This window comes from Chiloscyllium punctatum, chromosome 42 (assembly GCF_047496795.1).
Source record: "Chiloscyllium punctatum isolate Juve2018m chromosome 42, sChiPun1.3, whole genome shotgun sequence".
Taxonomy (NCBI): domain Eukaryota; kingdom Metazoa; phylum Chordata; class Chondrichthyes; order Orectolobiformes; family Hemiscylliidae; genus Chiloscyllium; species Chiloscyllium punctatum.
In genome coordinates, this window is record NC_092780.1 from 17,976,598 (window position 1) to 17,993,197 (window position 16,600).

The 16,600-nt window shown below is 43.1% G+C and overlaps 1 protein-coding gene across 3 annotated transcripts in view; it reads left to right on the forward strand.

The window, feature by feature from the left end:
* The first annotated feature begins 5,745 nt into the window (after positions 1-5,745).
* The window catches only part of LOC140465786 (uncharacterized), a 45,787-nt gene continuing 34,932 nt past the window's right edge, over positions 5,746-16,600 (forward strand). For all 3 annotated transcript variants that reach the window (XM_072561551.1, XM_072561550.1, XM_072561552.1), the window contains exons 1-3: positions 5,746-5,867; positions 6,133-6,227; positions 11,542-11,722. In XM_072561551.1, coding sequence (XP_072417652.1) covers positions 11,548-11,722 — 175 coding nt within the window. In that variant the 5' untranslated portion in view covers positions 5,746-5,867; positions 6,133-6,227; positions 11,542-11,547. The remainder of the gene's footprint in view (positions 5,868-6,132; positions 6,228-11,541; positions 11,723-16,600) is intronic.

Consider the following 16,600-nt stretch of genomic DNA (forward strand, 5'->3'; position numbering starts at 1 on the left):
AAATACTCTTTGAATGCTCACAGAAGCAAGCAGCGCACAGTAAATGTGGGATCATTATTGTACTGTTGAAAGGAACTATTCTCATTGTTCTCTCACAGAGCGTGCTGACCATTTTCCTATTATCCAGAGAGAGGCTGATAATATGCAAACACGAAAAGAACAATGGCAGGAAAGTAAAAACCAGAGAAGCAATAAAACACCCAACCTTGGCAAGAAAATAGACACAAAGGACAAAAACTGAACCTATAATTTTTATTGGTCTTGGCATGCCAAAACCGATTTATATTGCCTGTCACTGTAACAAGAGAGATCTGAAAGCTAAACAGGAAAGAAGTGAGAAATCTGCACTTCACCAGAATGGCATAGATATTCCTACATGGAGACAGGTTTTTTTGTAAGCTCAAACAGCCCATGTTGGTGTTTATCCTCCACACAAGCAGTATATCCAATTCTATGTGCTTGTCATGTTTCTGTATTCCTTTATCCTCAGCTTCAAACTCCTACCTAATCAGTTCTAGTTAATGATCATCACCCTGAAATTTTAATTCCATTTTTCAATCCACTGATGTGAACTTGGATGAGTACTTCTGCAATTTTCAGTTCTTAAACCACCTAGCTAAGCTATAATATTAAAGAAAATAAGTTTTGTTTCCCCAGCTCTCACAGGGCACGAATGCATCCACAGTATGGGCATCAGTAATTCAAAGTTTCCAGTCTTGGACTGCACAGTCAGAACACTTAAAGGTTCTACAAATTATACAGCTGCATAAAAAGGAACAGAAGAAAGACACTGCCAGAATCTGCATCTCACACATTGGGAGACAGGAACAGGTGTAGGAGTAGGGGTTGAGAGTGTGTTGCTGGAAAAGCACAGCAGGTCAGGCAGCATTCAAGGAGCAGGAAAATCGAAAAAAACCCACTGATTTTCCTGCTGCTCAGATGCTGCTTGACCCACTGTGCTTTTCCAGCAACACACTCTCAACTCTGATCTCCAGCATCTGCACTGTCCCCTGTAGGAGTAGGGGGTGAAGTCTGCCCCTCTTTTCAATACCTTCATAGTTGATTAAACACTTCAATGTATTTTGCCTACCCCATGCCCATAATCCTATATACCACGTAGTTAGAAATCTATCAATCCCTGCCTTAAACATAAGTAAAAAGTTCCTGCAGCTGAATCTGAGGGTGGAATGTTCTGGTTTGTTTTTTGAGGTGTCATGGCCATTGTAATAGTCATGGGGGATTCAATTGTAAAAGCAATAGATAGGCATTTCTGTGGCAAACAAGAGTCCAGGATGGTATGCACATTTCCCATTCTCTGAATGGCTGTAAATGGAGAGAGAGGCATGTTCAACAAGACCTGGATGTCCTTGTGCATCGTTTGCTGAACGTAGGCATGCTCATGCAGCAGGCAATGAAGACAGCAAAGTATGTTGGCATTCTTAACGAGAGTACAGGAAAAGGATATCTTACTGCAATTACACAGGGCATTGGTGAGGCCACACCTGGAATACAGTGTGCATTTTGGTCTCCTTATCTGAGGAAGATTGCTCTTGCTCTTGAGGGAGTGCAATGAAAGTTGTCCAAATTGATTCTGGGGTTGGCAGGACTGAGGAGAGATGGAGTCAGTTAGGATTGTATTCACTGGGATCTTGGGGGGGGAGTCTCAGTTATGGACTGGAGGCCTGTGACCAGCAATGTGCCACAAGGATCGGTACTGGGTCCACTGCTTTTCATCATTTATATAAATAATTTAGATGTGAAGATAGGAGATATGGTTAGTAAATTTGCAGATGACACCAAAATAAGTGGTGTGGTGGACAATGAAGATTATCTCAGTATAACAAGATTTTGATCAGATGGGCCAATGGGGCGAGGAGTGGCAGATGAGATGTTGCATTAATTTAGATAAAGTTGAGGTGTTGCATTTTGGTTAAGCAAGCAGGGCAGGATTTATACTGTTAATGGTAGAACTCTGGGGAGTGTTGCCGAACAAAGAGAGCTCAGGGTGCAGGTGTTGAGTTCTTTGAAAGTGGAGTGAGGGTAGACAGGGTGGTGAAGGTGTTTAGCCCACTTGTCTTCATTGGTCAGAACATTGAGTATGGGAGTTGGGACGTCATGTTGTGGCTGTACAGGACATTGGTGAGGCCACTTTTAGACTACTGCTGACAATTCTGGTCATCCTTCTATAGAAACAATGTTGTTAAACTTGAGAGGGTGCAGAAAAATTTTACAAGGATTTTCCTGGGATTGGGGGACAGGGAGAGGCTAGGGCTTTTTTCCCTGAAGCGTCGGAGGCTGAGGGGTGACTATATAATGGGTTATAAAATCATGAGGGGCATAGATACGGTGTTCAGCCAAGGTCTTTTTACTAGGGTGTGGAGTCCAAAACTAGAGGGCATAGGTGAGAGAGGAAAGATTTAAAAGGGACCTGAGGGGGATCATTTTCACACAGAGAGTGGTGCATGTATGGAACAAGCTGCCAGAGAAAGTGGCGAAGGTTGGTACATCTGGATGGGTATATTAAAGGAAGTCGTTAGAAGGCTATGCACCAAATGCTGGAAAATGAGACTAGGTCAGATTGGGACATTTATTCGGCACAGACAAGTTGGACCAAAGGGTCTGTTTCCATGCTATATGACTCAATGACTCTGATTCTTACAGAAATAGATGGGTTAGATGCAGGAAGGATGTTCCCAGTGACAGGGAGTCCAGAACCAGGGACTATAGTTTAAGGATAAGGAGTAAAGCTTTTAGGATTGAGATGGGGAGAAATTTCTTCACCCAGAGAGTGGTGAGCCTATGGAATTCATGACCACAGAAAGTGGCTGAGGCCAAAACATCGTGTTTTCAACAAGGAGGTAGATATAGCCCTTGTGACTAATGGGATTAAGGATATGGAGAGATGATGGGAATATTGTATTGAGCTGGATGATCAGCCATGATCATACTGAAAGGTAGAACAGGCTCAATGGGTTGAATGGCCTACTCCTGCCCCATCTTCCATGTTTCTATGTTTCATCCGTCTGCTAGGCCTCACTGTTTTACAGGACAGCCAGGATACCAATGTTCCCCGTAAGACCATTCTTATCCACTAGAAATGGATCTTGAGGGTATGATGTAGAGGTCCTTACGTCATTGTTAATTGACCACTTAACAATCTCAGTTAGTGGTGAGAAAGGAGAGCCTTCACTTGTAAAAATTAATTTCTGTGGCAGCAGGAAAATGATGTGTGTTTCCCTGCCCCAATCTCCCCCATCAAACCCCCCACTCTGCAGACACACACACACAGACACACACACAGACAAAATGCTCTGGGAGCTCTTTAGAATCCTGAGATTATATTAAGGAGACGGTACTGTTTGAAGTGTGGTTCTAGAATTGGAAATCTTTATAAGAATGTACCTTTCCAATGGGCTGTTATTCAGTTCAAACACCTTCGAGATGATGGTTAAGGTCAGCTGCCTTCCTGAAGCACTGCAGTTCATCTGACGGAGGGGAACTCACAGTGCAGTTCAGAAGGAGGTCCAGGATTTTTCCCAGGATCAATAACAATGATAGAACAAACAATGATATATTATCCCAAGTCAGGTTGGTATGTGGCTTGGAGGGGAACTTGTAAGTGCTAGTGTTCCTATGTGTCTCTTGCCCTTGTTCTTCTAGATGATAGATGTTGTAATATTTCCCAGGTAACCACTCAGGTACCTTCTGATATTTGTGATCCATTGGTTATGCCACCAATCTCTTTTGTCTTCGCTTTGCTTTAGGCCTGTGTCATGATTAATGGTGGAGGGTACACCACTGGGGAATATTTACAGAAGAGATAACAAAATGGTGAATTTACTGAGAGCAATTAATATGACAACATTTGGTCAGGGATAATGACTAGGACCTTCGGGAGCTGGTACAGTTACATGTCCTCCCTTGGAAAACTAGACAAGTATTTCTCCACCCATAACTGTCTGTGACACAGAATATAGAATGGGTAGATCCAATGTAACAGCAACATTAAGTTGTTAGGAATTTCTATATTATGAAACAGATGCCATGATGTGAAGGGTGTCATTGAAAGCAACATGTGATTTACTGCAATGTGTCTTATAAAGGGTAGACATTACTGTCACTGTGTGTCAGTGGTAGGGGCAGTAAACGTTTAGTTGGGGTGTCAAGTAGGCTGCTTTGGTTAGAGCCAGACTCTTCTGGGCAAATGAAGAGTATTCCATCACACTCCTGACTTCTCCCTTGTAGATGGTGAACAGACACTGGGGAGACAAGAGGTGAGTTATTTTCTACAGAATTGCTGGCCTCTGATCTGCTGTTTTCGCTGCAGTATTTATACGGCTAGCTCAGGTTACGTTCAATGGTAAACCCCAGTTTGTTAATGGCATTGCAGCCAGAGCATGAGGGATATGGCCACAGACTCCAGGAACAATGAGAAGGACAAGAAGAAAAATACCTAAGGATAAAGAAAACTACCTCAGAATAAAGTATGGTGGATGTTGGTAGTGAATGAACCTATCCTAAATGACTAGAAATATAGTATCTGTCCATCAACTGGGTACCATGCAGAGTTCCATCTGTACTTCAGTGACAGCTCAGCTCCTTGCCTTGTCCCTCCCTAGTGGCAGATCACAGACATTGGCCTATACAGCCTCAGGTAACAGCTGATTTTCCTGGTCCACCCTCTCCGTTGTCATCTATCAGGTTCCCCACCCACAATGGTAAGTCAAATACCCTTCTTTTTGGTTTCAAAGTTTTCCCCACTTCTCAACAATGATTGCAAATTCTGATTGGATATACTGCTGAGAGGGATCCTCGTGTAAATGCAATGACATGGTGGCAATGTTACTGGACTAGTAACCCAGGGGATGGGGCTAATTGGTCTGGGGCTTGGGGTTCAGTTAACAAAATTATGGTCAGTAATGGCTACCATGAGGTAAAAACAAGGACTGCAGATGCTGGAAACTAGAGTCTAGATTAGAGTGGTGCTGGAAAAGCACAGCAAGTCATGCAGCATCCAAGGAGCAGGAAAATCAACATTTCGGGCAAGCACCACTCTAATCTAGACAATGGCTACCATGAAGCTACCATTGATTATTGTAAAAGCCCCATGTACACTCATGTCCTTTAGGAAAGGAACTCTATCATCCTTACCAGGCTCCAAGTGACTCCAGACCCACTGCAATGTGGCACTCAGCCAGTTGCTGGCGGTCGAGACAAAATAAAACTGCAGATACTGGAAGCCAAGATAGACAAGGAGACGACTGGAAGAACACATCAAGCCAGGCAGCATCAGGAGATGGAGAAATCAACATTTCAGGTCTTCAGGATTCAGTGATGCCCATATCCCATCTATAAAAGATGGTCTCCAACCTGCAGTCTCAGCCCCTTATAGTCTTCACTCCACCCATCCTTGTGACTCAAAGACACACGTGTTCAAAAACTGAAATCATTAAATCTTTGCCCCAATTATTTTTCTCTGTTGTTGCTCAGAGGCGTCTCCTGGGGGGCTCTTTCTAACTTTCTCAAGACTCCCAAGGTAACAGAGCTGGGTTGGGTCTCAATGCCCTGTGATGCCAGGGAGAAGGATGGCACGCTGCCTGCTTATTTGTGATGTTTGTTTTGAGTTAGGAAAGAAAAGATAGAGTGAACATTCAGAGAATGGCAGTGGATTGAGTGAGCCGACGGGACGGAGTGTGTTGTAGGCTCCCAGGTTGAGCTGGGGAGGAGCGCTCGCAATCAGTTTGAGCGGGGAGCGGGCATTGAATCTCAAGGAGTTTCACTTTCGTTTCACTTTCCAGTTGCGTTTACGTTGGTCTCTTTGTTTTGGGTGCCGACCCGAGGGGACTGACACACAAACAGCAGAGCAGGTAGTGAATCTGATGCCTTTCCGACTTCGGCAGAAGTTTGAACTAGGAACACCCTCAGAGTGGGTCCAGCCGGGGGCAGAAAGAGGCGGAAACCAACCATGGTCTTCCTTCAGCAGGAGAAAGACTTCTTCATAGGGGACGTGGAGACACCCATGGGGCAGGGGGATGGGCTGTACTTTCAGTTTGGCACACAAGCAACGGCGCCCAGTAAACGGTCTGGTAAGATTGATTGTAGTCTCTTTTTTTCCCCCTGCGGCCATTCCAGATGGATCTGCTGTAAGCGGGTGCGGCCTCGCCAGCGGAGAGTGAAGATCCCAGTCCTGAGTCCATGTTGGTCCCAAGTCCTGTTCAACCCAGGAGGTGAGTTCATTCTGCTCCGGAAGAGTGCTGTTAACTTGCAGATTTTTATGTTACTTTTTTATGATTGTAGACATCACTTGGCCAGACCAGCATTTATTACCCACCCCTAATTGCCCAGAGGGCAGTTGCGAGGCAACCACATTACTGTAGGCCTGGAGTCACGTGTAGGCCAGTTTCCTGAATATTAGTGAACCTGATGGTTTTTCCTCTGGCGGTGTAAGTAGACCCTTAATTCCAGATTTTCTTTTGATTTCAACTTCTACCATTGGAATTTGACCTCTTTCCCTAGAACATTATCTGGGTCTCTGGATTAATAGACTAGTGACAATACCACCCCTTAATGTTGTAATGTGACATATTTGTATTGATGATTAACCTGTATTCTAATCAGCGATTGCTGTTGGCTTATCTGGACTGTTTGAACAGTTCTGGAGAGCAATATGGCTTACCTGGCCACCCCACTGTCTCTTCTACATGGAACAGAGCAGCTGATGACAGAGACCTAAAGCCCAGCACCAAGCTGCTGGAGTACAGAGCAACAGCATTATCCCCCTCTCCTGGATGTGTCAGAGACATGGTCAATCCCGTTGAAAATCGCCTTTGCAACAATCTTTCAAATCCCTGGCAGGAAATGCACTCCAAAATCACTGTCCTTTCTCAGACCAATGACCCCAGTGTCGAGATGCTGACAACAGTCGATCAGCTGTGCTTGGTCAGCCAAGATTTCCAAAGCAACCTCTGTGCTCTGAGCTTCCTCACAGACTGCCAATCATTTTGAGCATCTCGGACAGGCCCAGGTGGAGGCCAGACACAAACAGCTGAAGGAATGTGTAGAAACCCAAGCCTCCTACTGAGCAGCCTCTTCAGACACTGTGTACCCCACCTCAGGTAGCGTGTGTGGATCCAATATCGGACTGTTCGGTTACTTCAGGACCCATTACTTTGCAATGGAAGAATGTCTACCGAAGAGGAAGATAGAGACATGGACATAATAGCTTAGTCAGCATCCTGTTGCAGTACACAATCCAAAAGCTTGGATTAATAATCCAGAAAAAGAACACATCAAAAAAAGGTGGTCGTTTGCAGTAGTGAGCCTTCATTTATCAGTGTTGGTCGTCAGCTGTTGGTCAGCCTGCTATATATTTCATCATTGTTTTTATTTTATGTTTAGGGTCCTGTCAGAACAAGTTCTGCCAAATAGAATAGGCTTGATCGCATCCCAGAATACCAGTGTAGAACCGGAAGGAGAACCTGTAATGTCGGGGTCATTGTAGCCACCATTAACCATTGTAGCAACATTTGCAATCAAAGAAACTCTCACCATAGGAGACCAGTTACCCAAAGAGATGTTATGCTTAGTCCCACATGCCCTTGTAACTCTTTAAGACACTCATCTTCACAGACAGTCCAAATCCCTTTAATAATTATTTATGGAATTAGTTTTCATACTCATTTCACGCAGCGCACTCTGGATCAGTGCAATTCTTGAATGAAAACTATTCTCACCTCTCCACTAGATCTTTCACCTTTGATTTTAAAGTTCTAACTCCTGTCTATTGACTCACTCACCAGAGATAATAATTTTTTTTCTACTTAATCAAAACCTCTTATTCTGCAAGTCTTTTTTGTTACCTCTTAACCTTTCCTATCTCAAGAAGAACTTTACTAACTTTTCCAAATTTACCTCATAACTGAAGTCCCTCATCTGGAGTAACATCCTGGTAAACCTCCTCTGCATTCTGAATACCGGAGACTTGCCATCTCTTATGTAGTTATATTCCAAAGGACCCTGTGCTTCAATTAGTCATATTAAACTCTTAATTTTTATGATCATTTAATGCGTAATATCATACTGGCAGTGCTTAGGAGGTGAATAGTATGTAGTGTTCCTCACTGTAAATCAACTGATAAATAAAGAATATTCTGATCCTGTAAACCTCTTCCCAAAAGTAACACTAATTAGTTTCATCATCATGACAATTACATAAATATCAGAGCCAACCCACTGACTATCTCCTACTTGATAAAACTTATAATCTGTGTTGCGCAAAAGACAGAAATTCTCCATTGATGCAGCACATTTAATGATGCAGCATTGATGTACCACATTTCGGGATTTAGATGTTTCATAGGAACAGAGAAGATGGTAAAAGAGGGGGAGGTGTGGCATTGTTAGCCAAGGACAGTATTACAGTTGCAGAAAGGACTTTTGAGGACTCGTCTACTGAAGTAGTATGGGCTGACCTTAGAAACAGGAGAGGAGAGGAGAGGACACTCTGTTGGGAGTTTTCTATAGGCCTCCAAATAGTTCTAGAGATGTAGAGGAAAGGATAGCAAAGATAATTCTGGAGAGGAGCAAGAGTAACGGGGTAGTTCTTATGGGGGGGCTTTAACTTTCCAATTACTGACTGGAACTACTATAGTTGAAGTACTTTAGTTGGGTCAGTTTTTGTCCAATGTGTGCAGGATGGTTTCCTGACACAGTATGTTGACAAGCCAACAAGGGGCAAGGCCACATTTGATTTGGTACTGGGTAATGAACTCAGCCAGGTGTTAGATTTGGAGGTAGGTGAGCACTTTGGTGATAGTGACCACAATTTGATTATGTTTACTTTAGTGATGGAATGAGATAGGTATATACTGCAGGGCAAGAGTTATAGCTAGGGGAAAGGCAATTATTATACAGTTAGGCAAGATTTAGGATGCATAGGATGAAGAAGGAAACTGCAGGGGATGGGCACAATTGAAACATGGAGCTTATTCAAGGAAAGCTATTGCGTGTCCTTGATAAGTTTGTACCTGTCTGGCAGGGAGGAAGTGGTCGGGCAAGGGATCAGTGGTTTACTAAAGAAGTTGAATCTCTTGTCAAGAGGAAGAAGAACGTTAATGTTAGGATGAGATGTGATGGCTCAGTTAGGACACTTGAGAGTTACAAGTTAGCCAGGAAAGACCTAAAGAGAGAGTTAAGAAGAGCCAGGAGACGACATAAGAAGTCATTGGCAGATAGGATCAAGGAAAACCCTAAAGCTTTGTATCGGTATATTAGGAATAAAAGAATAACTAGAGAAAGATATCCAATCAAGGATAGTTGTGGGAAGTTGTGTGCGGAGGCAGAGGAGATAGGGGAAGCGCTAAATGAATATTTTTTGTCAGTATTCACACTGGCAAAAGACAATGATATCGAGGAGAATAGTGAGATACAAGCTACTAGACTAGATGGGATTCAGGTTCACGAGGAGGAAGTGTTAGCGATTTGGAAAGTGTGAAAATAGGTAAGTCCCCTGGGCCAGGTGGGATTTATCCTAGGATTCTCTGGGAGCCAGGGAGGAAATTGCAGAGCCTTTGGCTTTGATCTTTATGTCGTTACTGTCTACAGGAATAGTGCCAGAAGACTGGAGGATAGCAAATGTTGTCCCCTTGTTCCAGAAGAGGAGTAGAGACAACCCTGGTAATTGTAGACCAGGGAGCCTTACTTTGGTTGCGTGTAAAGTATTGGAAAAGATTATAAGAGATAGGATTTATAATCATCTAGAAAGGAATAAGTTGGTTAGGGCTAGTCAACACAGTTTTATGAAGGGGAGGTAGTATGTCACAAACCTTACTGAGTTCTTTGAGAAGGTAACCAAACCGTTGGATGAGGGAAAAGTGGTTGATGTGGTGTATATAGATTTCAATAAGGCATTTGAAAAGGTTCTCCACAGTCAGCTATTGCACAAAATATGGAGGCATGGGATTGAGGGCGATTTAATGGTTTGAATCAGAAATTGGCTAGCTGAAAGAAGATCGAGGGTGGTGGTTGATGGGAAATGTTCATCCTGGAGTTCATTTACTAATGGTATACCGCAAGGATCCGTTTTGGGGCCACTGCTAATTGTCATTTTTATAAATGACCTAGGTAAGGGCGTAGAAGGATGGGTTAGTAAATTTGCAGAAAACACTAGGGTCGGCAGAGTTGTGGATAATGCTGAAGGATGTTGCAGGTTACAGGGGGACATAGATAAGCTGCAGAGCTGGGCTGAGAGGTGGAAATGGAGTTTAATGTGGAAAAGTGTGAGGTTATTCACTTTGTAAGGAATAACAGGAATGCAGAGTACTGGGCTAATGGTAAGATTCTTGGCAGTGTAGATTTCGGTGTCCAAGTACATAGATCCCTGAAAGTTGCCACCCAGGTTGATAGAGTTATTAAAAGGGCATACAGTGTTTTAGCTTTTATTGGTAGTGAGAATGTGTATAGGGTATAAGCAGGCAGGGTAAGAGTTAAGTTCAAATTTTGTGAAACAAGAGGTTCAGCTGAGCATGACTCGGATCAGATATGAACTTGCAATTAACAGTGGGGTGCTGGAGGCAAGGATAATGAGTTAATAAAGTGGAAAAGCATTCATTATGTAGAGCCACTTAACAATATTGGAGGCATTCAGTATGTAAGGTCAGTTTAACAAGGTGAAAAGAATTCACGTGAAGCCACTTATTCATGGTGTAACAGCAGATGGCTTAATCTTTACTATTGACACTCGCTGATTGTAATGGTCACCCAATCAATATGTACGTTGCCTTATCTGGATACTCCTCCCTTTAAAATGACTGTATATACCTTTGAGAAACTGCTCTTCCAGAGTAGACCATGAACTCATGTCCCTGTGCACATGGGGGAGCATTCTCTCTCCCTCCAGGGCCTGGAATAAAGATGAAGGAGGTAAAAATATACTGTGTCTGAGCGTTTTGCTTCGAATGAGTGGGGAGGAAACGGGACGACAATAGTAGAGGAATTGAGTTTTGGAGCCACGAGATCATGCTGCAGCTGTACAAAACTCTGGTGCGGCCGCATTTGGAGTATTGGGTACAGTTCTGGTCACCGCATTATAGGATAGATGTGGAAGCTTTGGAAAGAGTTCAGAGGTGATTTACTAGGATGTTGCCTGAGATGGAGGGAAGGTCTTATGAAGAAAGGCTGAGGGACTTGTAATGTAAAAAAAAAGCACAGTAAGTAATAGAAACATAATACGTGTGGGGGGTCACTATCATACATTATTTACAGCACAAGTCACTTAAATAATAAAGTAACTTTGCCTTAAATAAACCTTACTGGTAGAGTACCTTCTCACTCACATTCCCAACTACATGGACATCGCGAAGATCATAATAATACAGCAAACAGATGGTATTTCAGGGAAATAATTGTTGCTGGTTTATCGAGTGTAGGTTCATAAGGTGCTGGTTAAAACAATGTTTGCTGTTCTTGCAAAATGTACCCACTGTTGTAATGCAGAGAATCGCGGAGTTCATGTTAGATTTTAACAAAATGTTTTCTTTGCAGTTGACAATGAATAGAACCATTCAAGTATCTGATCTACCCACGGGTATCTCAAAACGGACTCTTGAAGATAAACTCATGATACATTTTTTACGGTCCAAGAATGGAGGAGGCGAGATCATTGATATCGTGTTCCCATCAGAATCGGCCACGTCTGCTCTCATTGTCTTTGAAGAGGCAGAAGGTAAAGCAGCACATTCCAGAAAAGAGCGATCAGTGACAGGACCAAAACCATAGTGAGCTAAACCTGAATATACAGATTGCCATCCACAGGAGAAAGGTTTTGCGTGTGTTGCTGATCGTGGTCATACCACCCTGCAGGTGCAGTTAGGAAACTAAAAGCAATGTTAACATTCATTTCAAGAGGGTTAGAATCCAAGAAGAGAGATGTACTGCTGAGGCTGTATAAAGCTTTGGTTAGACTACATTTGACATATTGTCAGCAGTTTTGGGCCTCATATCTAAGGAAGGACGTGCTGGCTTTGGGGGTGGGGTGGAGGGTCCAAAGGAGGTTTTACGAGTATGATCCCACAAATAAAAGACTTGTCATATGAGGAGCGGTTGAGGACTCTGGGTCTGTACTTTATGGAGTTTAGAAGGATGAATGGGTTCTCATTGAAATTTTCAGAACATGGAGAGGCCTGGATAGAGTAGACATGGAGAAAATGTTCCCACCTGTAGGAGAGACTAGGACCCAAGGGCACTAATCTAAGCTAACTGAGCAATTTTAATAAACCAGATTTTTATCATCAGTTTCAATTTAATGATCAGACAATTCAAATTAAGGTGCAAATTCACCACTTTCTCAACAGCAGATAGAAATAGACAGTAATGGCCTAACCACTGATGCCCAATGATCTCATGAAAGTATTTTTCAGAACTTCAAATCACAATAAGGACACTATTATTGAATAACATGTTGATTCTAGGTAATGGGGTTGGTGCTGACTCAGACTTTTCCAACATCTTACACTACTGACAGGGAAAGTCTAAAAGATGTGAAGAAGACATTTGGTATGCTTGCCTTTATTGGTCAGTACATTGAGTATAGGAGTTGGAAGGTCATGTTGCGACAATACAGGACATTGGTTAGGCATGCAGTTCTAGTCTCCCTGGTATAGGAAAGGTGTTGTGAAACTTGGAAGTGTTCAGAAAAGATTTACAAGGGTGTTGCCAGGGTTGGAAAGTTTTAATATAGGGAGAGGCTGAATAGGTTGAGGCTATTTTCCCTAGAGCATTGGAGGCTGAAAGGTGACTTTATAGAGATTTATAAAATCATGAGGGGCGTGGATAGGGTGAATAGACAAGGTCTTTTTCTAGGGTTGGGAAGTTCAAAAGCAGAGGGCATAGGTTTAAGGTGAGAGGGGAAAGATTTAAAAGGGACCTTAGGGGAATGTTTTCACGTAGAGGATGGTGGGTAAATGGAATGAGCTGCCAGAGGAAGTGGTGGAGGCTGGTACACTAGGAACGTGAACAGTTCATCCACTACACCAACACCTTCAACCCCAACTACAAATTCACCTGAACAGTTCCCGACATCTCCCTCCACTTCCTCAACCTCTCCATCTCTGGTGACCGACCTAACACTGACATCTATTTCAAACCCACCAACTCCCACAGCTACCTTGACTACACCTCCTCCTACCTCCCCCCCACCCCCCGACTCCTGTAAAAACGCAATTCCTCTGCCTCCGCCATTATCTGTCTTCCTACTAACAGGACTGTAATTTCCCATCCCCTGTTATCAACAATGCCCTCAATCGCATCTCTTCCATTTCCCACCCCTCTGTCCTCAAACCCCACTCTCCCCAACCACAACAAGGATAGAAATCGCCAGTCATCACATTCCACCCCACAAATCTCCAAATCGAGTGTATCATTCTCCAACATTTTCACCGCCTACAGTCAGACCCCACCACCAAAAATATATTTTCCTCCCCACCCTTATCTGCATTCCGTAGAGACCATTCCAACTGCTACTCCCTCATTAGATCCACACTCCCCACTAACTCCACTCTCCACACCCGGCACCTTCCCCTGCCACCACAAGAAGTGCAAAACCTGTGCCCACACTTCTCCCCTCACCTCTGTCCAAAGCCCCAAAGGATTATTCCAAATCCAGCAGAGATTTACTTGCATACCCTTGAACCTCATTTACAATATCCGTTGCTCCCGATGTTGTCTCCTCTACATGGGAGAGACCAAGCACAAACTTGCAGAACAGTTCAGGGAACATCTCTGGTCTGTATGCCTCAACCAACCCCACCTTGCTGTGGCCATCCATTTCAACTCTCCCTTTCCATTCCCCCGATGACATGCAAGTTGTGGGCCTCCTCTACAGCCTAAACAAGGCCACCCGCAAACTGGAGGAGGAACACCTCATCTTCTGCTTCATGAGCTTACAACCATACAACATGAACATTGAATTCACCAGTTTCCAAATCTTCCCAAATCCCGCCTCATCCCATATCCAAACCTCTGACTCAGATCCGCCCTCTTGACCTGACCTACCTGTCCATCTTCCTTCCCAACTATCCACTCCACACTTCGCACTGACTTATCACAATCACCTCCCTAGTTTCGCCGACCTATCGCCATCCCACCTTCTTTTCCCCCAGTAGCTACACCCCATTTATTTCTCAGCCCCCTTTCCTCCTCCCCAATCCTGATAAAGAGTTATGCCCGAAACGTTGACGCTCTCGCTGCTCAGATGTTGTCTTACCTGCAGTGCTTTCTCCAGCGCCACACTTTATCAATTCGGACCTCTCCAGCATCTGCAGTCCTCACTATCTCCTGTGGGCCAGTTCAATTACAAGACATCTGGATGGGGCGGCACGGTGGCTCAGTGGTTAGCACTGCTGCCTCACAGCACCAGGGCCCCAGGTTCAATTCCAGCCTCGGGTGACTGTCTGTGTGGAGTTTGCACATTCTCCCTATGTCTGCGTGGGTTTCCTCCCACAGTCCAAAGATGTGCAGGTCAGGTGAATTGGCTATGCTAAATTGCCCGTAGTGTTAGATGCATTGTCAGAGGGAAATGGGTCTGGGTGGGTGACTCTTTGGAGGGTCGGTGTAGACTTGTTGGGCCGAAGGGCCTGTTTCCACACTGTAGAGAATCTAATTGGGTACGTAAAAGGGAAGAGTTTAGAGGGATATGGGCCAAATATTGGCAAATGGGAGTAGAGTTATTTAGGATATGTGGTTGGTATAGATGAATTGGACTGAAAGGTCTGTTTCCATGCTGTACATACCTAGGGCTCTATATGGGAGGTTGCCACAGAAGCAGGATACTGGGGGAAAATCTGAGACATGATAGAGCAGTCCAGGGGCACAAAGCCTGAGTCTCTAAAGGTCATATGGAGTCACACCCAGTCAGTTATACGGCACAGTTTACTTGGCAAGTATGACCTTTACTAGAGGCTAAAAATGACTTAAAGAGCAACTTTATGTTAGCAATTTAGAGTATCTTTCACTGTCTTTACAGTATGATGTGAATCCTAACACATGTAACCATCAATATTCCATCTAGTAATTTTATCAATAACCCCCTTATAAAAGCAAAGTACAAGGCTGGCATAATAACAAACAGCCCAGAACACTGGGTGATTTGAAAATAATAAAGGCTGGTCATAATGGCATCAATTAAACAGACAATGAGAACTAGGATTAATTTTAAGTTACAAATATTGAATTGTGAGATTAATTTTATGTGATGTAACTGGGCAGCGGTATGAATGACGCATAAGCAAGAGCCAAGGTTAGGTTCCTAAGGCACTCTGGAAGTAATGGCAGGGGGTTGGGAAGATAAGTCATTGCTGGAGACAGTATGATTATGATCAAGCAGGTAAGAATGGGACCAGGTGAGGGCAGTACCACTGAATGGATAACAAGAGAGATTTTGGATAAGAATTTCACAGTGCACGATAAGTAGGAAATAAAAATAGTCCAAGCTGAATGTTTGTAATATGGATATTCAATATATGTTCCAAGTTCACAAAAGCAGGTTAGACCTTCTGTGCCCTGGGTCAGATCGTATCTGATTTACCATGTTCTCTATTGCTTCCTGGGACATAAGCATCACTGACTGGCTGGCATTTATTGTCCATCTCCAATTGCCCTAGAGATGGTGTTGAGCTGCCATCTTGAAGGGCTACAGTCTTTGAAGTGTAGGAAGACTCATGGTGCTGGTAAAAGAGGAATTCCAGGATTTTGCCATTCCCTCCAGAGTGCCTTAGGAAGTTAACCTTGGCTCTTTCTTATGTGTGTCAGTGTTAGTGAAAGGTCAAGGAAGACAGATAATGCCATTGCGTTTTGACTTTCTTCTGTTGTTGTGGTAGTAGAACAATTCAAATGTGGAATTGTGTGACAGATTGACATTCGCTACTCTATCCCAATACCTACAGATCTTATGGCACGTCCATAGACAATGCGTGAGAGTGCCAACTTCTTTTTTACATTTAGGACACATTAGCAGTGGAATTAGTGATTAATGATCAGGCCATAGATTCACGGGGAAGTAAGGTGAAGGGGCAAGAATTGCAAGGGAAGAGAACTCATGGGTATATTTGTTTAAGCAAGAAGATGAATCTGGTTCTTTTATAGGTATTTTTATTGAAAAAAGAAAATTTTAAAGATTTTTTTACAAAATTACAAAAATAATATAAACAAGTATGGGTTTATAATATAAATAATATAAGCACTTTACAATATGATAACAACATGAATATAAAATTAAATAAATAAAAGAAAAAATCTGACTAACTACTAATCTATTCTACAAACAACTAAAACATAAAATAGGATATCATACATTACTAACAGTAAAAAATAAAATAATTAAATAACTAGATACATGCTTAAAATAGATTTACATCAAGTCATACTAGAACCCATATTTATACGAGATTCCTCCTTCCGGGGACCCCTGAACCAGCCACAACCATTAACACAGCTGAACAAAAGCCCTGGAAAATATAGCTGAAATATCTATGTCAATATAGTTCAAAAAGGGCTGCCATGGTTTATAAAATAATTCCGTTTTTTGGTGCACCATATTTGTGAGGAA